The sequence below is a fragment of the Netta rufina genome (genome assembly GCF_964035555.1).
Source record: "Netta rufina genome assembly, chromosome: 10".
Taxonomy (NCBI): Eukaryota; Metazoa; Chordata; class Aves; order Anseriformes; family Anatidae; genus Netta; species Netta rufina.
In genome coordinates this window covers 2,432,318-2,455,205 of record NC_140133.1, presented here as the reverse complement: position 1 = coordinate 2,455,205, position 22,888 = coordinate 2,432,318, and the positions used below count along the sequence as shown (strand labels likewise).

Here is a 22,888-nt window from a genome sequence, read left to right as displayed (position 1 = left end):
AGATCTCAAGTGGGAAGGGCAATAAATGAAAATACACAAGCATGGTCAAATATTTCAAATCATAGTGTTGTCTTCTACAGGGTTCCCCTACGAGTGTTATTTATCCAGATCTTAAAATTTGTAGAGTTCTTGCTTGTGTTTCATGGAAACATGCTTATTTCATGGAAGTATGGGGGCAGTCCAGTATTTACAGCTTGAATAATGTTTCAGAGCAGTTATATCCCTGAAACACATTATGTGATTGAATTTTGGAAGTCAGAGAATTTAGTAAGTTTTAAATGTTATAGGAACACATTTTACTGTTTTGTGAGCTGTAAAGTGCAATGATATTATATTAGGACTTTCTCATGAATTGTTAAGGTTTTCTCTGTTGCTTTTATCCTAAATATGATGTCTCTTGTGCCTTGATTGCTTTGCACCAAATTACTGTTTCTTCTTAACTGATTGGATGTATATTAAAAAGAATACATAGAATTACAAATGTCTGTAGGGTTCGCCTGCTAGATGTTCTCTCACCAGTTACTATATCCAAATTACTCTGCTGTTGAATATATTTAACAGGCATATTCATGCCAAAATGAGTACTGGTCTCATTTGCAGACACCTGCACACTAGAGATAGAGCAGTTGGGACCATTTCCAGCTGTGGTGTGCCAACAAAATACAGCCCCTCTAGGTGAGGGGACAGAAAATGCTTTTCATTTCCAGTATGCATCACAGAGAATTTTTTTGTTTTTACTATGACATAGAAATGAAAATCAGAAGGTGATGTGTCACTAACTAGAGGGAGAATTTGTTTCTAGATTTCCAGGTGTTATGTTGAATCCTACGTTTAGGAAGGCATGTCTGTTGTTAATGAATATAACTACCTAAAGACATTTACATCTGATAACTGTTTGTCTTTGATCTCATTACCTCTCTTCTGAGTGAAATTTAATTAATTTCATAATTGTTGCTATTTGGTCAGATATATTACCTTTTTTCTTTCTGCATTTGCATTTAGTTTTCACATAATAAATTATTTAGGGTGATAATGTAGGAAAGCAATGAATTTAGTGTAATGTACTAAATTCCATCCTTTGATCTCACGTGTCATTCTTTGACTTTCTGGAAGAGGGCGGTGAAGATGATGTATACTTTATCTGCACTGCTGGAGTAAAAACCTGAAATAATAAGAAAAGACTCATTAAATTGTTGCTGCCATTAGACTTTTGCTGTAGTGGCAGAATTCAGTACAAAAATGAAAAGAAGAAGAGAATGAAAGGAAATAATCTTCTCTTTTGTCTATTGTTCTGCAGATACTGAAGTTATTTATAGCTCTCATATTTCTGTATAATCAAGAGACTTCATGTACAACTCACTCATGCACATAAGAAACTATACACATTAAAGTTTTGTTTTTGTTTTTGTTTTTGTTTCTGTTACAGTCATCATGATTAGCATTTATTTTCAAGTAAATTTCTGAAGAAATTATTCTGAATTGCACTTTATTTTACAAGGAATCATAGGATGTTTCCTACTGATGTCCTTGATCCTTGACAACAAGGTGTTTCACCCTTCCTGACATCATTGGAGAAACACGCTGTCAGATCAGATCTTTCAAGCAAGTATTTCATTTAATTATTAGTTCAAAGATGATCTATCCAGTTGGTAAATGTCTGATCTTCAACAATATGAGTATCAGAAGGAGAAAGCTTAGGGCATCTATGTTTTCTCTGGAATTTAGAAAAGCTATTTCACCTGCACTGTTGTCAGATTTTTCAGGAGGAATATGTAATTATCCTAAATATGAGTTTACATTGCCAAGTTCTAGGTAAACCATTAAAATCCCTAAGGATTCTATAGTAAGGATTGACACAAAATGGCTACAGAGGCACTCCATCTAAGGGCTTCTGTCATATAATAATAAACACAATAAAAAATATTTTTTAAAAGATGATTACAATACTACTTATTTATTGGCACATAAATGCCATGAGGGAATATGTATTAGAAAGAGTATAGCGATACCAAGGAACTGTCTGACTTACTGAGCTTTTAAATGCCTTTTTGTTCTGTTGTAGTCAACAGCCTCAGTTTTCAATATTGTTAGATTTATTCCAGAATAAAGAGCATTGTATTAAATGAGGACAAACTGCATATTTGAAATTAACTGAGATCATCTAGAAATGCCCTCGACTTTTATCTTCCAGAATAGCAGAATGTTACCTATTGGCCATTAGGTTAAATTGGGTTTTAGGAAGTTTTGTACTTTGAAGTTGTGCAGAATAAAAACAGAAAGCTTCCTCCAAAATAAAATAGCATGAGAAAATAGCTCTTTCTACAGAGTGAATGAATCTTTATAGAGCCTGATGAATTCACCTTGCAGTGTGAAGAGTCCATAAAATGCTCCATGGCTTTTCCAATAAAGTGTGGCTATAAAATTTCAGAGTAAAACTAGAATGGTGAGGTGCATTAGCTACATTCTTATTATAATGGTGTGGAAGCAGTAACTTCCTCAGAACAGAAGTAATGAATGAGAAGAAGCATTGAATAGGACATTTTATCAGTTAATGTCAGCACTATCCAGACCTATGATACCTGCCTTCCCATGAACTGGTATACAAATATTTTTAAAAATAATAATAAAATTTGTTAGATTAGGAGTTAATCCAACTAAGAGATTTCTTAATGTTAGATTATGGAGTATTTATTATTTTCTCAATTCTTTGTTATGATACATTTAAAAAATAATCCTTGTAACAGTTAAAGACTTAAACCTGTCCTCCGATCTTGTACATCTCTTAGATAATACTATCAGTTACTTTCTGCTCGTGCATGCAAACCTGAAAAACATATTCCTGATTTGGAGACACATGATGGCCACCTTGCTGTGAGTTTTAGCAATAGTTAATTTATTTTCAAAATACACATTGGGCATTTGATTCTCAGATGTTTATACAAAGCCTGAATACTATTTTATGAAGATTCATTTGCTTGGCTTAGGGAATATGCCACCTTCCCTTTTAAAGCTGAAATGTCCATTTACACACATATCCAAGCTTAATTCTTGGCTTTCTAACTGTAGCATTTATGCAGAATTTTTACACACAATTTGTTTCTTCTTATTTTTATGCTGAAATTTTGCAGATGTTTTTTATGATGGATCCCTTGGTGTTTGCCCTTTCATAGAGAAAACTATCATCTCTTCGTAAAAGTGAGAAAAGGTGATTCCCTTCACAGAGATGTTTGAAGCTTTTCATTGAGCAGTTGTGCATAGGCTGCCTTTGCTGCTGCTTTCTGGTGCCCTTTATCAATATCTTCTGTGGATTTCTTCTCATGAAATTAAATTGTGCTAACACTTATTTCTTTCCTTTAAAATGCATCCTCTATTTTTTATCAGCTAAATCACCTTATGAGCATATGGTATTTGCCTCATTATACCCTCCAGCAGACTGCCTTTTTCAGAGCAGTTCTGGGCCATTGGCTTACTGATATCATGGTATTTTGTGGTAGCTAAATAAAAGTCTGTACAAAAGTTTTCCTTCAGAAATGATAAATGGGAAAAGAAGAATAAAATGTAATGCATTATCATAATGCACAATCCCCAGCATAGCAATGAGTTTGGGACAGGTAAGAGTGAATAACAGTTTATCATTTGTATCATTAATGTTAGGTTACAGGCATGGCAGATTGTTCCTTGTATAAAAACATTCAATATTTTAGTTCTAAAAGAGAAATTATTCCAGCACTTTGGTCTATACTGTATTTGCATCAGATTTCTAGAATTAGTCGATTTCAAAATACTTTTAGAAGGACAAATGAAACAAAAAACATTGAATCAGATGATCTTAGACATATTTTCCAACCTGATTCTATGAATCTATGAAAAAGAAGCTTAAACTTGTGTTGCTTTAAGTATTGTGAATGGGCTTGGTCAGTCTTTTGATGTTGGAGTATGTTTTTATAAAGAATAGAAGTCTTTTTAGTATCAGCCTAGCCTCTGACACAAAATGATCTATAAATCTTTTAAAAGTCCAGTTTTGCCTTCATACCTGTAAAACAAGAAAATGTTGACTTCTACAGGTAACGCTGACATCAAGTAGTTTAGGATCTGTTTCTCTATTGCATGTTTTGTTTTCACACTCCAAACTGTACTGATCTTGAAATGATGCTGTTTGCATCTAATAGAGTAAAATCTTACAAAATACACGTGCCACAAGATTATATTGAATGTCTGATAGAAATTGTGCTTAATACAAGCTTTCAAAACTAGGGCCTAACAAACCTTCATTATACTATATAGTAAAATTACTATATGTAATTGAGTCCTGTTAGGTTGTGAAGATTTCAGCAACGGAGAAAGGTTGGGAATACTGATTATAGCAAGCTACTCTAGATTGTACCCCTGAAATGGATGGATTGATTTTGAGAACTATATGAGGAGTGAGAGAAAATGAAAGTAGAGTATTGCTAAACCCTCCACTTTTGGCAGAGCAGTTCACTGAACACACAGAAAAAAAAATGGTACTATCCAAAAAAAAAAAAAAAAAGATGGAAAAAAGTGTGTTTGGGGATAATTCAGATGTGTTATTCCTACATCCATTCTCTTTCTAGAGGATGTTGGATGATTACAAAACAGACTATAGAAAATCACATCTGTCTTAGAAATGCAATCTCATTTAATGCAATCAGAGTTACATACTAAAAATCATAGATGCAATTAGTAAGTGTAAGTTTTAGAAAAAAATTCTGGCTTGCTTTACACATTCATTAAGTTAAATACACTTTCATCCCTCCTCAGAAAGTGGATATCTTCAGATGTTGGTCTTGCAATCATATATGAAGCAAATAAGATTTAATATACAGCAAGATCAAAAGCCTACAGAATTCATTGAGAGATACTCATTGACACTAATAGGTATTGGATAAGACCCTTGTTTCATTTTGCATTGAGGGTTGAGGATTGCGTGGATTTTGTGATGGGAGAAAGAGGATATGTCTCTAGCCTCTAAGAGTATTTGTGATTAAGAAATGTTTTTTCATTTCTGTCAAAGATGGATGGTCACATATGCGAGAATAGATGAATTAATATGTACATATGCACCTACCTTCTGAGGTGGGATCATTTTTTCCTTTGCCCTTTCTCTCCCTTCCCTTTCTCCCTTTCTTGGTACTTCAGAACAAATCTTTATAGTACAAAGACCTTTCTTTTGCTTTTTTTCTTTGAATTACAGGTATGACTTTTCAGCTCCGATTTTGCTACAGTGCAGTTATGTTTCTCTTACTAGAAATATTTCTCTGGGAGGGATGCTCATGCTATTATCTGTCAACATCTTAGTGTTTTTTTTTCTAAATGTCTCATTTAGAAAATAATTAACATTAGTAATTAAAATGAAACTATCTGTTCTTCTAGAGGTGGTACGAATGATAATAAATTTTAAAGAGAAAATAAGGAGAAAGAGTCTAACCATATAATATGATTCCATTTTACATGGATGAAAAGCAGTTTTATACATCTGACAAGTATGTTCTATATCATATAAAGATGAAATTTTAGAAATTCTCTTGTGTGTGTAGACAAAATGAACACTGATTTTTTTTTGCTGGATAGTATAAAACCTCTTGGATGCTTTTAAGGATGAACACTAGAGTGTGTGGTTAACTGGAATGTAATGTGAGGGTGGTTGTTTTTAACCAGACTTCAGAGATATGATCCATTTCTGAGTCCTTTCTCAGTTTCTAGCTCAGTTTGCTTCTGCACCCTGTTTTGGCTTCCCTGGTTATTCTTCTGTGGTGGTTTAACACCAATGGGCAACTAAATGCCACCACGCTGCTTTGTCACTCCTCAAAAGGACGAGGGAAGAAAATGTGTTGAAAAAAGCTAGTAGACTGAGATGAGAACAAGATCACTCATGAGTTATTCCTCAGTTATTACTCAGAATAAATCAGATTAATATAATTTATTGCCTCTTAATAACAGACTAGTACAGTGAGAATGGAGCTTAAAGTAAACTGAAACTACCTCCTCTGCCCTGAGTGCTGTGGAGGAACAGGAGCTGTGGTCAGTCTGTAATACTTTGCTTCTGCTGCTCCTTTACGTTCACTCCCTTCTGCTCCAGAGTGGGGTCCCTCCCATGGAATGCTGTCCTTCCCAGGCTGATCCTATGTGGGTTTCCCACAGACAGCAGCTCTTCAAGAACTGCTACAATGTGGATCCGTACCACGGGTTCCATCCATCAGGAGCAAACTGCCCCCACACGGGTCCCCTGTGTGTGGCAGCACCCCCCAGACCCTTTGTTCCTGCATGGGCTCCTCTTCACAGGCTGCAGCTCTGGCCTGGGGCCTGCTCCTGCTCTCCATGGGCCGCAGTCTCCTTCAGGCTTCATTCACCTGCTCCACCGGGAGCTCCTCCACAGGCTGCAGGGTGGAGATCTGCTCCACTGTGGTACTCCCAGGCTGTAGGGGGACAGCCTGCCCCTCCATGTGCTTCTGCATGGGCCTGACATCCCTTCTCACTGGCCTTGGAGTCTGCGGGATTGTTCTTCTCTATGTTTTCTCACTCCTCTCTCCCAGCAGCATTTTTTTGCTTTCTTCAATGTGCTTTCCCAGGGGCACAACCACCGTCACTCACTGGCCTCGCTCTGGCCAGCAGCAGATCCCTTTTGGAGCCATCTGGAGAAGGCTCTGATCTAATACTAATACAGGGCGCTGCTCAAAGAGGCCACCTCTGCAGTGCCTCTTGCTACAAAACCCTTACACATAAGACTAATACATCTCTTTGTATGTCTAAAAGCTTTCTGAAGGGCTACTGTTTAAATGTTCAGGATAAATTTGCCTATAGATTGGAGCTGAAAAATCCTGGGCCTACAAAAGGGATTAAAATGGTTATCATATATAAGGAAGTTGCAAGGCAGTGCAGGGACAAAATTAGAAAGGCCAAAGCTCATCTGGAGCTCAATCTGGCTATTGCCATTAAAGATAACAAAAAATGTTTTTATAAATACATCAATGCAAAAAGGAGGACTAAGGAGAATCTCCATCCTTTACTGGATGCAGGGGGAAACTTAGTTACAAGAGATGAGGAAAAGGCGGAGGTGCTCAATGCCTTCGTCACCTCAGTCTTTAGCAGCAAATCAGTTGCTCTCTGGATACCCAGTACCCTGAGCTGGTGGAAGGGGATGGGGAGCAGGATGTGGCCCTCACTATCCATGAGGAAATGGTTGGCAACCTGCTACAGCACTTGGATGTACACAAGTCGATGGGGCCAGATGGGATCCACCCGAGGATACCAATAGAACTGGCAGAGGAGCTGGCCAAGCCACTTACCATCATTTATTGGCAGTCCTGGCTATTGGGGGAGGTCCCAGTTGACTGGAGGCTAGCAAATATGACGCCCATCTACAAGAAGGGCCGGAGGGCAGACCCGGGGAACTATAGGCCTGTCAGTTTGACCTCAGTGCCAGGGAAACTCATGGAGCAGATTCTCTTGAGAGTCATCACGCAGCACTTGCAGGGCCAGCAGGCGATCAGGCCCAGTCAGCATGGGTTTATGAAAGGCAGGTCCTGCTTGACGAACCTGATCTCCTTCTATGACAAAGTGACGCGCTGGGTGGATGAGGGAAAGGCTGTGGATGTGGTCTACCTTGACTTCAGCAAGGCTTTTGACACCGTCTCCCACAGCATTCTCCTCAAGAAACTGGCTGCTCTTGGCTTGGACTGGCATACGCTTTGTTGGGTTAAAAACTGGCTGGATAGCCGGGCCCAAAGAGTCGTGGTGAATGGAGTCAAGTCCAGTTGGAGGCCAGTCACTAGTGGTGTTCCCCAGGGCTCGGGGCTGGGGCCGGTCCTCTTTAATATCTTCATCAATGATCAGGATGAGGGCACGGAGTGCACCCTCAGTAAGTTTGCAGATGACACCAAGGTAGGTGCGTGTGTCGATCTGTTCAAGGGTAGGAAGGCTCTGCAGGAGGATCTGGATATGCCGGACCGATGGGCTGAGGTCAACCGTATGAAGTTCAACAAGGCCAAGAGCCGGGTCGTGCACCTGGGGCGCAATAACCCCAAGCAGAGCTACAGGCTGGGAGATGTGTGGTTGGAGAGCTGCCAGGCAGAGAAGGACCTGGGAGTGATGGTGGATAGTCGGCTGAATATGAGGCAGCAGTGTGCTCAGGTGGCCAAGAAGGCCAACGGCATCCTGGCTTGCATAAGAAGCAGTGTGACCAGCAGGTCTAGGGAAGTGTTCATCCCGCTGTACTTGGCTCTGGTGAGGCTGCACCTCAAGTACTGTGTTCAGTTTTGGGCCCCTCGCTACAAGAAGGACATGGAGGTGCTTGAGCGAGTCCAGAGAAGGGCGACGAAGCTGGTGAGGGGCCTGGAGAACAAGTCCTACGAGGAGCGGCTGAAGGAGCTGGGCTTGTTCAGCCTGGAGAAAAGGAGGCTCAGGGGCGACCTTATTGCTCTCTACAGGTACCTTAAAGGAGGCTGTAGTGAGGTGGGGGTTGGTCTGTTCTCCCACAGGCCTGGTGACAGGACGAGGGGGAATGGGCTAAAGTTGCGCCAGGGGAGTTTTAGGTTGGATCTTAGGAAGAACTTCTTTACTGAAAGGGTTGTTAGACATTGGAACAGGCTGCCCAGGGAAGTGGTGGAGTTACCATCCCTGGAAGTCTTTAAAAGACATTTAGATTTATAGTTTAGTGATATGGTTTGGTGGAGGACTTGATAGTGTTAGGTCAGAGGTTGGACTCGATGATCTTGGAGGTCTCTTCCAACCTAGATGATTCTGTGATTCTGTGATTCATATGGCGATCCATATCCAGTCTTAATGCATGGACCTACGTATTTTAGGATTCAATTAAACTTTTTTTTTTTTGTCTTTTGAATGGAAATTTAAATGATTTAATGTGAGCTTTCTTTACTGTTTATGGGACTTTAGCAAATCATAAAACGCTCAAATTATGGTAAAAGAAGCTGCACAGTAAATACTTTAAAATATTACTAAGAGAAATAGTAAAATGTTATTTTCCTGTGTATTCAACATTTTACTTGAATTAGATATTTTACTGTAGGTAAACTCATATTCTTACCTATTTACTAGACTGATCTGGTCTACAATGTAAGTTTATATAAGTTTATATAAGTTTAAATGCGTGGTATGAGACACATGCAGGTAATGTAGGCAATTCTTACAGTTTGTTAAAATTATAATGCATCCATATAATATATTAAGCAAGCAGTAATTAGAAAAAAAAATTAACATGCAGTTTAAATAAAATATTTTTGGGGCTGCAGAAGATACACAATGTAATAATATGATTACAGTACCAGAAGAGAAAATAAATTTCCTTTAATTATTTTCAGCTTAATTTAGCATGTAGTGTAGAATATGATTGTCAATTAAATTTAACACCATGTCAGTACACATCTATATATTTTCTCAGTAGCAACAGAAATTAGAATAATAATTCTGAATGACCTATATTGCTCTATTCATTTCTGTACCAGTCCTAGAGAGCAACATACTGACTGACCAATAGCATTGATTAAAACATAAACTATCCAATTAAAATTTAAATATATTAATGTAAATATAGAAATTATTGCCACTCATGTCATTTAAGTTGTATTGCGACTTCAGATTTTATAATGACATCTATGTAAGTGGATAGGAAGTTTCTGATAATTTTCAAGGCTTGGAACATATATGTAGCTGTGCAGGACTGCTAGATCTAGCAATTAGTTCTGAATCTTTGATCAGAGAGGGGAACATTTTGATCATTGTATGAATTTGAGAAACGTGAAAAACCTACTAATAAGCCATTCACTGCCACAATAACTAAGCAGTCCAAATGTTGGTAACCAGTTAAATATAGCCACAAATTTTAAATAAGCATAGGAAATCATCCTTCAGGCTAACGGTTTTCTGCTGTTGCCCATCTGTTTATTCATCCCTCGTAGTGTCAACTGTAGAGGTCACGTATAGCGATATTAAAGAAGATAATCTTCAGATCCTTTATGTGTTTTTAAACCAAAATATTTGCAACAACTTGAGTTGTAAATCAAATTAGTGTACAGAACACACATGATATACGAGAACTACATTCATTACTCCACTTTATACAAATTGAGTCTGTGTTCCCAATAGAAGAACCTAGCAGAACAACTTGAAGGTCATCCTCGAACATAAAACGTAATAATCCAACAATCATAAAGCCTTACTGTTTTGAAAATACTGTTAATTATTCTGCTGTTAGTAGTACTCTAGGTATTAGCCTTAATGCTGATGATCCCATTTTTAGAAACTTTTATTTTCAGTGTTTTCTGCATCTGATAAAAAGACTAAATATTCTGATTGTAATGTAAATGATGTCTCAGTATTACATGATCTTTATCTCTCAATCAGTAGTTTTATTTGGAATTGGCTCTATTTAGAAAAATATTCCACTTCCATGCTTGAATATCTACACAGGTTTTGATTAGGAAGGAAATATAAGATGTATAAAAGATAAGAGAATAGTTATAAAAATAATTTTATATGGAAATCTAAATATAGTAATGTTTATAAATAATATATGCTTGCATATATTATCAGAACTATGAACATCTGTTTTGCACTAACATCTATTTTTGCACAAGTAATAATAAAAACAAAACTCACTCCCTTTAATAAACACACATGCATGAATCACACATGCAAGATTGTGTTCATCATGTGTGGAATTAGTCTCAATTTGTTGAATTAGTCTCATTTCGTGATTCTGTTCTGCTTCGTCAATCTTCAGCCACATGGTTTATTTGTAAAATTAGCATAACTCTTTTTAAAAAAGATACATAATTATTTATGAATAACGTTTCTAGCCAAACCCTGCATTTATAAGAATCTCTCTGGATAGTTTAAATACAATCTTTTCTCTAAACATTTTGTATTTATTGGAGAAAGAGAACACTTAGTTTATACAATTAAAAGAATCACTGGCATAGAGTCATGGAGTAATTGAGACTGGAAGGGATCTCTAGAGACCATCTAGTCCAACCATTTGCTGGAGCAAGATCAACAAGAGCTGTCCTCAACTCTGTCCAATTGGGTTTTCAATATCTCTAAAGATGGAAACTCCACAACCTTCTGGGCAGTGGGCTTCATTGTTTAATTGATCAGTATTACAATGAAAAACTAAGAATGTTCCTGCCCATATGGATTTCTTTTTTGTTTGCTTCAACAATGTTGAGAGAGCGGTTGCAGACAAATGCAATTTAATCGTTTAATAAATTGAATGTATTTAGGTTTTTGTTGTAGTTTTTAACAATTCTCCATTTAAAAGCAAGATTGCTAGACTGTAGATTAGAAATTAATCCTTTACATAATTAATCTTGTACTTTAGAAAATGTAAAACCTTTGAAGGATGGTGCCATTTTATTATGAAGATGTTTGGAATATATATGTAATTCTTCAGTGTGCTCTGCTATTTCTTAATTCCAATCTGATATCTTATCTGAAACATATACTATTTTTTTTTTTTTCATTTTCACAAGAGCTAGCTTCTTTCTGTCAACTTTATAAAATTCTTTAGAAAGAGAGATCTAGGATGATAGTTTTCATCTATATTTTATGGCTTTTCTCCATAGCAACATTTACATTTCCTGTGACTGGAATACTTTGCATGCAGTGCAGAGTCTATCTTGACTGAAATGCTGTAGTTATTGCAGAATATGTCATAGCTCAGTAAAACAATTACGTGCACAAAGAAAGATTTGGTGTTGAAGTCCTTGAAAAAACAAATGCATTTCCCTCACAGATGTTGGCCCAGTAAACTGCATGTTGTTATCACTCTCAATATTTATACTGAAATCTTAACTTCAGGAACATCCCAGCAGGAGGTTGCATTTTGCCTTCCTGTATGCACATAATTACCTCTGGTGCCTCTAGTACTTACACGGGTCTAAGAAGAGGAGAATTAATGCATGGGTTGTACCAGAAATTTTGTCAAAATTGTAACATATAAATGATGTATCTCATACCAACTAAGTGTATTTTAAAGCAGAAAATCTACATTTTCTGCTAAAAAATTGAGAGTTTGAACGTTCTTTCTATACTCCATACTTTATACTTGCCATTTTGGGAAAGATGTGTGAAAGGAAGCCTGTTTAGCATTGTATGACATGTTTTCTATTTCTATTCAAGAGAATAAACTGTTATCTACCCCTATATTTAATTACATTGTGTGATGCCTGTGGTGGTTTTACCGTGATACAACCGCTCTCAATGCCATAAAGAGGTAGCCTACGTTATAGAGTATCTGGCACATATATACATTGTCTCCTCTTTTTTATCTCTTTTCCTGAGGAGTTTCACTGATGTCTTCCTTTTTGCTGTGACGTTAATTATAGGACCCACATGCTTGCCACAGTATTTCAGATCTTTTACTGGAAGTGTATTTCCAAAAAATTGCATACATTTAATTCTAAATACAGTCAGTATGCGAAATGCGAAATGAATGCTGCTGTCAAACCACCAGAAAGTTAGCTATGCAAAGACATGAAAGTTAATGCAGCCCTGAAACTACTTACAGAAATGGCTGAACTATCAGAGCTGTATTCATAAAAGTTGATTTCTTACTGTATGTAATATTGTAACTTTTGTACTCCATTTCAATTGTTTTGTATTGTATCTGATTGTGGAACAGTGAAGTTGGTATGGATGTTACCACTTTTCTGAGACTGGTGACATATTGAAATGCCTGGCAGGAGAATAGGATTGTGGGAATGTCAGTGAATGTAAAATAAGAGTTGTTGCTTTATTTATGAATACTTTAAATGAAATGCATTGCCAGAGTTGGAATAACTTTTTGACAAGTACAATTTCATGCAGTCCTTAGAAAAATAGAAAACAGAGCATTAATTTCATAATGATTTGTATGTTATTTTTCTGTCTCTGTCTCTAGTAGTAGAATTATTTATTTTGTATAATCAGAAATTAGTGTAATTTAGTCTTTCAGGAGACATTACTTTTTAATTCTTCAAACAATTGAAAGGTTGAATTCTGATCCAACAGAACAACAACTTCATATTTTCCTGTAAGGCTTCTAGACTTGGTTACTTGGAAATTTAGGACATACAACTACATAATGATTTGAATATGTTGCTGAAACAGCCATAGAATATTTTAGAAATGTATGGTCATTTTGTTTGGGAATTACCATGAAGTCACTTACAAAATCATGGCCCTTGGTATTTATGTAGATCCAAACTATTCCTTCCACTAGAAATCAGGTACTATATTTAAATACTTTGAAGTGTCCAAGTGAATTCACTTATGCAGGAATTGAGTAAAAGAGTGTTTACTCTTCTATTGGAAAATATATCAAAATTTAAAATGTCCATAGTATTTAAATTGAGAACAACTTATAGACCCTGAGAATGGTTAGGTATGCAATAATGCAAATGAATAAAGATGTATTTGAAACATAGGTACATTTCAAGAAAAAGAATATACTGCAACTTTGAAAGAAAACTATAAATATCATGTCACGTAATCATAACTTTCTTATTGGAATGTTTGTAGGATGTTAAAGCTGTCAGATATTACAGCTCCATTAGAAAAATAAATTGCTTAATTAAAAGTGCAGTCAAAAAGTGCAGTCAAATATTAATCCCTATTATTCTTGCTAAAGGTGTTCATATTGCGGTATAATGTCATATTATAGTGTAAGTATAGTATAAGCCTGAGTATAAGTCAGAGAATGTTGAAACTGCAAATACCTAAGTCATATTTCATTTTTCATACAAATAACGTTGAATGAAAATATTTCAAGCAGCTGAATCAAAAGAAAATCTACCTGAGTGTTTTTAAATGTTACCTTAAAATATTGATAAACTTTTTGGAATCAATCCAAAGACTGTTATATTTTGTAATTTTAAATGTCATGATTGTTCCCTATTCCTGAAGAGTAAATATTTTCAGGAATATGTTTTATGTTATGTTTAGAAATTTAAAATCCTTCTGCAAAATTGAAGTCTAATTATTCTTAAGGTATTACGGAAACACCAGTCCGAGACAAGAGGGTCATCTCTGATTGCTGTTACTGATGGGGATGTTATATTGTATTCAGTAGTGTTTACACAATCTCTTGCTTTCATTCTTACTCTGATTCACCAGTGCTGTCTTGTCATTTGGGTTTGGGTGTTTTTGTTGTGACTGCAAGCATCATAAATGAAAGGTTTCTATTTTCTGTTACTGAAGTGTTAGCAGAGATCTAGTCAGTGCTAGTCTTCAGAAGGGCTCTCTCAGGCTGGCAAGCTGTTGGACAGAAGGGTTAGAAGTTCATTAATTACAACTCAGATGTTATTCTCCTTTCCGTATACTACAAGATCTGGGAACTTAGCATATGTCTTCCACAGACTTCCTTCTGCACTTCAGACACAGCCATTTTAAGAAAACTGGTAAACTTGGAGCGAGTCAAACAGATATATGCCCTATCACATATCTTCTTTTAGAGATGATCACCAGAGGGACGAAGAGACAGTAACGGAAAAGCAAAAAGAAACATTGGCTACTTTGGTGTGATTGCACCTGAATAAAGTCACCAAAATGTCGCAGATTTCTATAGGTGCACGTAGAATAGAAAGCCCTGCAGTGTTTTTTAAGGGTCAGGAGAAGATCATACAGTTTACTGCAAAACTGCCTCTTGGCAGTATATAAAGCAAACCCCGGGAATCAGAGGTACCTGCTGGGTTTTTCACAGAGACATGCAATTTTTAGACTATGCAATAAAGGGTCAGACCAGAAGACTATTACTGTTATTGTTAGGAAAATTATTTGTTTCCTATGGCCTCCCAGAAGGGATAATGTCAGACAAACTTCTATCATTTATTTCAAAGGAATTTGCACCAATTATTAACTGAATTGCTGGCATACAGATCCTGTAACAGCCAAGTTTCAAATCAACAACAGAATGAAGATTTATCTGGCTGCAACAAAGACAGTTTTTTTTGCAGGAAAAGACTGTGGACTTGGATTTTGAAGCTTAGGTGAAAAGTGACAAGAGTACTAGCCCAGGAAAAATCCTATTGGAATGTAAATCTTATCTGCTGCCCCTGTTATTCTTAATCAAGGCTTTGACTACACATCTTTCAGAGCAAGGAAATACTCCTAATGTTATAAACTGCTATAAAAGGGATTGACATACTTAATTCAGCAACAAGTAACAAATAATATGGGACACGGATTTGCAAACTCTTCTTAATGCGCTCTTGAAAATAATCCCAGTAAAGGTGTAGAAGTAGTTTATTAAATGAAAGCATGGAGCATCTGATTTGGCTGGTAATTATCAATCTTTACTTGCATTCCATGTGACTGTAACTCCTTCACATGGCAAAAACAGAATCACAGAATCACAGAATTGTCTAGGTTGGAAGAGACCTCAAGATCATCGAGTCCAACCTCTGACCTAACACTATCAAGTCCTCCACCAAACCATATCACTAAACTATAAATCTAAATGTCTTTTAAAGACTTCCAGGGATGGTGGCTCCACCACTTCCCTGGGCAGCCTATTCCAATGTCTAACAACCCTTTCAGTAAAGAAGTTCTTCCTAAGATCCAACCTAAACCTCACCTGCCGCAACTTTTGACCATTCCCCCTCGTCCTGTCACCAGGCCTGTGGGAGAATAGACCAACCCCCACCTCACTACAGCCTCCTTTTATGTACTTATATGTATAAAGATCAATAAGGTCGCCCCTGAGCCTCCTTTTCTCTAGGCTGAACAAACCCAGCTCCCTCAGCCGCTCCTCATAGGACTTGTTCTCCAGGCCCCTCACCAGCTTCGTTGTCCTTCTCTGCACCCGCTCTAGCACCTCCATGTCCTTCTTGTAGCGAGGGGCCCAAAACTGAACACAGTACTCGAGGTGCGGCCTCACCAGAGCCAAGTACAAGGGGACAATCACTTCCCTAGACCTGCTGGCCACACTGCTTCTGATACAAGCCAGGATGCTGTTGGCCTTCTTGGCCACCTGAGCACACTGCTGGCTCATATTCAGCTGACTATCAACCAATACTCCCAGGTCTTTCTCCGCCAGGCAACTTTCCAACCACTCATCTCCCAGCCTGTAGCTCTGCTTGGGGTTATTGCGCCCCAGGTGCAGGACCCGGCACTTGGCCTTGTTGAACTTCATACGGTTGACCTCAGCCCATCGGTGCAGCCTATCCAGATCCTCCTGCAGAGCCTTCCTACCCTTGAGCAGATCAACACACGCACCTACCTTGGTGTCATCTGCGAACTTACTGAGGGTAAGCACTCGATGCCCTCATCCAGATCATCGATAAAGATACTAAAGAGGACTGGCCTCAGTACCGAGCCCTGGGGAACGCCACTAGTGACCAGCTTCCAACTGGACTTGACTCCATTCACCACGACTCTTTGGGCCCGGCTATCCAGCCAGTTTTTAACCCAACAAAGCGTATGCCAGTCCAAGCCAAGAGCAGCCAGTTTCTTGAGGAGAATTCTGTGGGAAACAGTGTCAAAAGCCTTACTGAAGTCAAGGTAGACCACATCCACAGCCTTTCCCTCATCCACCCAGCGTGTCACTTTGTCATAGAAGGAGATCAGGTTCATCAAGCAGGACCTGCCTTTCATAAACCCATGCTGACTGGGCCTGATCACCTGGTTGCCCTGTAAGTGCCGTGTGATGACACTCAAGATAATCTGCTCCATGAGTTTCCCTGGCACTGAGGTCAAACTGACAGGCCTATAGTTCCCCGGGTCTACCTTCCAGCCTGTCTTGTGGATGGGTGTCACATTTGCTAGCCGCCAGTCAACTGGGACCTTCCCCGATAGCCAGGACTGCCAATAAATGATGGATAGTGGCTTGGCCAGCTCCTCTGCCAGTTCTATTGGTATCCTCGGGTGGATCCCATCTGGCCCCATCGACTTGTGTACATCCAAGTGCTGTAGCAGGTTGCCAACCATTTCCTCATGGGTAGTGAGGGCCACATCCTGCTCCCCATCCCCTTCCACCAGCTCAGGGTACTGGGTATCCAGAGAGCAACTGATTTGCTGCTAGACTGAGGCGAAGAAGGCATTGAGCACCTCCGCCTTTTCCTCATCTCTTGTAACTAAGTTTCCCCCTGCATCCAGTAAAGGATGGAGATTCTCCTTAGTCCTCCTTTTTGCATTGATGTATTTGTAAAAACATTTTTTGTTATCTTTAACGGCAATAGCCAGATTGAGCTCCAGATGAGCTTTGGCCTTTCTAATTTTGTCCCTGCACTGCCTTGCAGCTTCCTTATAGTCCTCCCGAGTGGTCCGCTCTCTTTTCCAAAGATTATAAACCCTCTTTTTTCTCCTAAGCTCAAGCCACAATTCTCTGTTCAGCCAGGCCGGTTTTCTTCTGCACCGGCTCATCTTTGGGCACGTGGGGACAGACTGCTCCTGCACCATTAAGATTTCCCTCTTGAAGAGCGCCCAGCCTTCCTGGACCCCTCTGCCCTTCAGAACCGCCTCCCAAGGGACTCTGCCAACCAGTGTCCTGAGCAGCTCAAAGTCAGCCCTCCGGAAGTCCAATACAGCAGTTTTACTGGTCCTCTTCCTGGCCTCGCCAAGAACAGAGAACTCCACCATTTCGTGGTCACTCTGCCCAAGACAGTTTCCAACCACCACATCTCCCACCAGTCCTTCTCTGTTTGTGAACAGCAGGTCTAGCGGGGCACCTCCCCTGGTAGGCTCACTAACCAGCTGCATCAGGAAGCTATCTACCACACTCTCCAGAAACCTCCTAGACTTCTTTCTCTGGGCTGTGTTGTGTTTCCAGGATATACCTGGGAAGTTGAAGTCCCCCACAAGAACAAGCGCTGACGATTTTGCAACTTTTGTCAGCTGCCTGTAGAACTCCTTATCAGTCTCCTCATCCTGGTTCGGTGGTCTAAAGCAGACCCCCGCCAGGATGCTTCCCTTGTTGGTTTTCCCACTGATTCTAACCCATAGGGACTCAACCTTATCATTCCCAGCCTGAAGTTCCACGACACCAAAACTCTCTCTGATATAGAGAGGCACACCACCAACCCTTCCATGCTGCCTGTCCCTTCTGAAACTGACCAAGCCGTAATAGCAGAAGAGATGTGCTTAAACAGGAGTAAATTCAAGTTCTGAAAATAATTAGTGAAAGTTGCATCAACAGTACTAATAATTTTGTAAGGATTCAGCTACAAATTTGAAGTCCCAACAGAGCACTGTGTATGTGCATACATTCATGGTTGCTTTTTTTGATCAGTTTTTTGAGGTTCCATCCCCCTCCCCTCCCCAGCCTGGAAGTAAGAATTTCTACAATGATTCTAATATTGCCTTGGTTGCCTTGGTTACCTTTACTATACTTCAAGCACTGTTTTGTAGACTATGACATACAAATTAGCTGATTATTAAACCACCTGAGTTAGCTCTGCATAGCGGCTTGGGCAAAGTTCTTTGAAATTTGTTTGGAAGGTGGAAATTTGGATATGATTCTTTACTGCACCTGCCTTTATATAGGTAACAACTAAAGAATGCCCAAGATTTTTTACATGTGTTGTACAAGAAGGTGGTAATTAAAAACAAAAAGACAAAAAAGGCAGCGTTAGAGAGAACAACAGTTTCAGTACTGCAACAGAACATTTGAAAATTGATATTTCAACTTTCCTTTTTTTTTCTGAATGAAAAAATAAAAAGATCTGACTTCTCAAAATTGTTGACCAAGTCAAGGACTAATAAGTAGAAAAATGTTCAGAAAAGTGTTGAGCTGCTTTAAGTAGTGCTCTAAGTATCTACACACAATTTAGCTAATGTATTTAAAGTTCATTGGATATCTGCAATTTCTGCAGCAACCTTTTTACGTCTTTCTTTATTAACTGTTATTTAAAAAAGTCTTTCAAGAAACACATATAGGTCACGCTTCAGTGTAATCATCACTCATATCTAACTATTGATGCATTCAGGTTTTAGGATAAAGGGAATTTATATGCAGCAATTCTCCCTGCCCCCAATTTTGTTATGCTTTATATTGTGAAAACAGAGAAAAATTGTGACAGGTTGCTTTCAGGATTCGTGAATTAAGCATCACAGGTGACAATTCTCATTCATGACATACTAATGTGGGCATTAGTTTGTAGCAGAGTACTATGAGGAAGTTGTTTTTTTCTGTCTGTTTTAATTCTGAGCAATGATAGAAGGCCTTTCAGAAGATCACTAGAGATCTTGAAGATCTTTTGGCATTTGGTATTAACTCATGTGCCTGTTTCCATGTTGATTATGCCTGTAAAGAAGCAATTTGTATTGCAAATTTCTTGAGAAGGTGGATTTACTACAAGGCTAAATTGTTGTGTGTGGTGACTTTCTCTCAGAGCTTGAAAGTAAGAGGAGAAGAATTTGGAAAAAAGTGAAGAGTTTGGTGTGCTGATAATAGTTTATTTTTCTGAGTTCCTCTCCATAACCTTCAATGCGTTTTCTTTTTCCTAAAGTAGAAACAGAACTCATTTTTCAACTCTGATAAATAAGGTGTTTGATGTGTAATAGAGTCTATTGCCTGCTCTCCAGGCCTTTTAATGTGAGTTGGTACTGTAAATACTTTGCATACAATAAGGTATGAACACCTAAGAACATGTGTGATACAATTATGTATTTATGCATGAACACCATGTATTGGCATGTATGTGCATATAATCATACTTGTGTTTACACTACAAACATGTTCTTCTATGCATATTGTGTATTATGCATCGATGACAGAATGTTTGCATGAAGTCAGTTACTTTCTATTACTTACCATTTTGTTTTTCTTTCCTGTGTCAAAGAATACAACCTTCTACTTTAATATGACAAACCTCTCCTAATGTCCATTTCATTCTTAGTAACTATAGGTTTAGATGTTTACAACCAAGAATGGTTGGTCTTAAAACTGAAACTACATTTATGTTGTATTATATTTGTGTACAGGAAGATGGGACTACTTCACAGTTCAAATGTGATACCATATCTGAAAACAGTCCTTATCTTAGCGCTATGGTATTTAACAAATTGCAGCATGCTTTTGTGATGCCTATAATAATATAATATATTTAGCTCAAATAATGAGCTACGTTAATATAAGCCCTCAGTAAGTTGAATCAATTGACACTGTAAACTTAGTTTCTGTAGTTTCTTTAATACTTTGTTGTTGTTGTTGTGTTTTTTTTTATTGTGTTTGTGATTTTTATGAATACAACAACTGAAATAGCTCTTCAAATTTATTTAATTTGTAATGATTGCTTGTTCTGTTTTGTTGTTTTCCAGCTCCCTCAGGCTCAAAAGGTAAAATATTTTACTCAAATCTTAGTTACTCAAAGTAGCCTACAGTCCTGCACACTTCTATGGTGTTGTGAGTATGGTACAGTGGTGATCAGTGAAACAGTTTCACTGTATTGGGGATCTGTAGTTGAAACAGAAAGAAAAGTAGCTGACATAAAGACAATGATGTGGCTAGCTAAGGTACACGCTGAGAGCAGCTCTTCAAACATATGAGCTATCTGAACATGATAGGCATATAGTGGCCTACAGCTTGAAAACAGCAGAGAAGCTACTTTATCAACATTTTGAAATAATAATAAGAAAAAAGAAATTCAGCCCGTTACTCTGTGAAACATCTCTGGATCATTTTATCTCTTACAGAGACTGCAGAACCCACAGTGTAGCTGGTGCCCTTTTACTGCTTCCCACTGTATCTATCAACACACTGAATACATCCAACAGTTGACCTTTTTAATAGGTTGCACACAATTTTCATATAATTTTCATGTATTTTTTCATATAATTCTCTTTAAACAACTTTTAAACAACTTTTAAGCATCACTGTGGTATGTTACCAGAGTCACCACTATACATGAAAGCACAATAATTGTGGCAAACTCAAAGAATCGCTTGATGCTTGTTGCATCATTCCTGTGTATTTTACAAATATAATTAACGTTTCCAGAAAACAGAAAATCTAGATGCTGGTTTGTGGTTTGAAGTATTGAAATGAAAAATTTAATCAAATGTATTGGGGGATAGCAATACTCACTTATCTAAGTCATTCTTGTGGTAGGTAAAACACTTTTAATAGGGAATGTCATAGCAATTAAGAAATTCAAAGTCAGTGTTAGGAACAGTCTTTGAATGATTATAAAATCTGAGTTTTTAATGAAAGCTCTAGATCGAGTGATCTTTTGCAGAACAGTTAGGGCATCCATGGACCTCAAAACTTTAAGATTGTTAATTAATGTATTCTGTGTTCTAATTTAAAAAGCAAGAAATATGAGCACGGGAGCTTGTATTTTTATAATGCTATGTATGAAATTTCTTTGCTTATGGATCTCAGAAAAACCTGTTTTAAATCTTCAGGTAACACGATAGTCTGTGACACTGGGCTATGTCCATATTTTGTTCTTGTGTGTTGCAGAGCCTAGGAAATGTGACATTTTGGTAACAAAAATTGTTGTGTTTTTTTTTTTCTGGAAATAGACGGATTTAAAAAAAATCTTCTGTTTACAGCTTTCTGAGCAAGTAGAAGGACTAAAAGAGTGGCTAACTTTGATTTATTAATGTTAACCTATTTGTTTAAAAGTGTATGGCCAAATGCTTCTCCTAACAATTTACAGAAAGAAGTAGGGTGAGGCAAAAATATGCTGGTGGGGAAAGATATAACCTATCAGGCTGTTTTCCAGTGTCTTGTGATGCTGTATTTTAGATTTTGAGGTCTACAATTCTGAGCTATTAAATTGTGTAGTGGTACAAATTAGTCAAGTTCCAGATTAGAGAAAAAACAAAAACAAAACAGCAATAGTTTTCATGGAAAACCATAAATGCCAGTTTTCAGTACCCCTTGAACAAACAAATGCAATACCAGAGCCATGTATTTTGTGTGTGTGTGCATAATGTCTAGTTAATTGTACCCTACTTTCATGTAGAAAAAGAGGAGGGGATAGGAAGGAATGAATGGGATGGGGAGGGAGGATAGACACAAGTAGTCTGTGAGGACTTTTGGTAGCTTTATGCAAGAGTAAGCCTTTTCATGAACATAAACTGTTAGCTTCATAAAAGTTGTAGGCTTTGGGTAGGATATGATGTTTGTTATTTCTTATTGACAGGCTTTCCCTGTTCCTAATGGGCTGACGATCTTTATGAGATATTTTACATGTGATTATCAAAACTTTGCCATTCTAGTTTTCTCCCTGACCCCAGATCCATGTTATTTGAATCTCTGTGCTTTGAATGCTCTGTGATTTGAATCTCTTGGATTCCCTTGCAGAGCCTCTCAGTGGCTGTGTGCTAATAATGTTTTGGCTCAAAACCTCTCTCTAAAAAAGACTGAGGGGGTACCCTCAGTCACCTCCCTGCTTTTCTATCAACTAACCCTAAACAGATGCTTCATAGCAGTATTCTTCTCATACCCCTGTTAGAGGTCATTGTGACACCATTCAAGCCTTGCAGTTGACTTGAATGCATCGAGAATTAAGGCCACTTCCAGCTATTGGGGCTTGCTGTTCAGTCTTAGACTGGCCAACAGATTGTCACAACTCTGCATAAAGCAATGAAAAATCTACTTGTCATTTAACAGGAGCTACAATGTGAAATGTCAGACACAAACAGGGCTTTCTAGGTGGCAAGGGTTTTCTCCCATTTCATGCCACACACACACAAAAAAAGAGTTTAATATCCTGGCATTCTTCTAGCAGGCCAGAATGTAGCAAGCAACTCCCAAACCAGAGAATCTCTCGCTATCTGCAAGGTGAAGGAAAGCAGCATAGGGCTGATGTATAATACCTTTATGAATGACTTAGTCACTGGTGTACATGTTTTGCCATATGGTGTCTGAACTTGTACTGCATTTTTGTTGGAATCTATGCATCATATTGCAAATGTTTTTTCTATA

General features: G+C 38.1%; 1 protein-coding gene across 1 annotated transcript in view; it reads left to right on the top strand.

The window, feature by feature from the left end:
- CACNA2D3 (calcium voltage-gated channel auxiliary subunit alpha2delta 3) overlaps positions 1 to 22,888 on the top strand; it is a gene marked incomplete at both ends in the record, with an annotated part of 463,508 nt that overhangs the window by 302,127 nt on the left and 138,493 nt on the right. Inside the window, one exon of the mRNA XM_084292978.1 lies at positions 20,272 to 20,289. Coding sequence (XP_084149104.1) covers positions 20,272 to 20,289 — 18 coding nt within the window. The remainder of the gene's footprint in view (positions 1 to 20,271; positions 20,290 to 22,888) is intronic.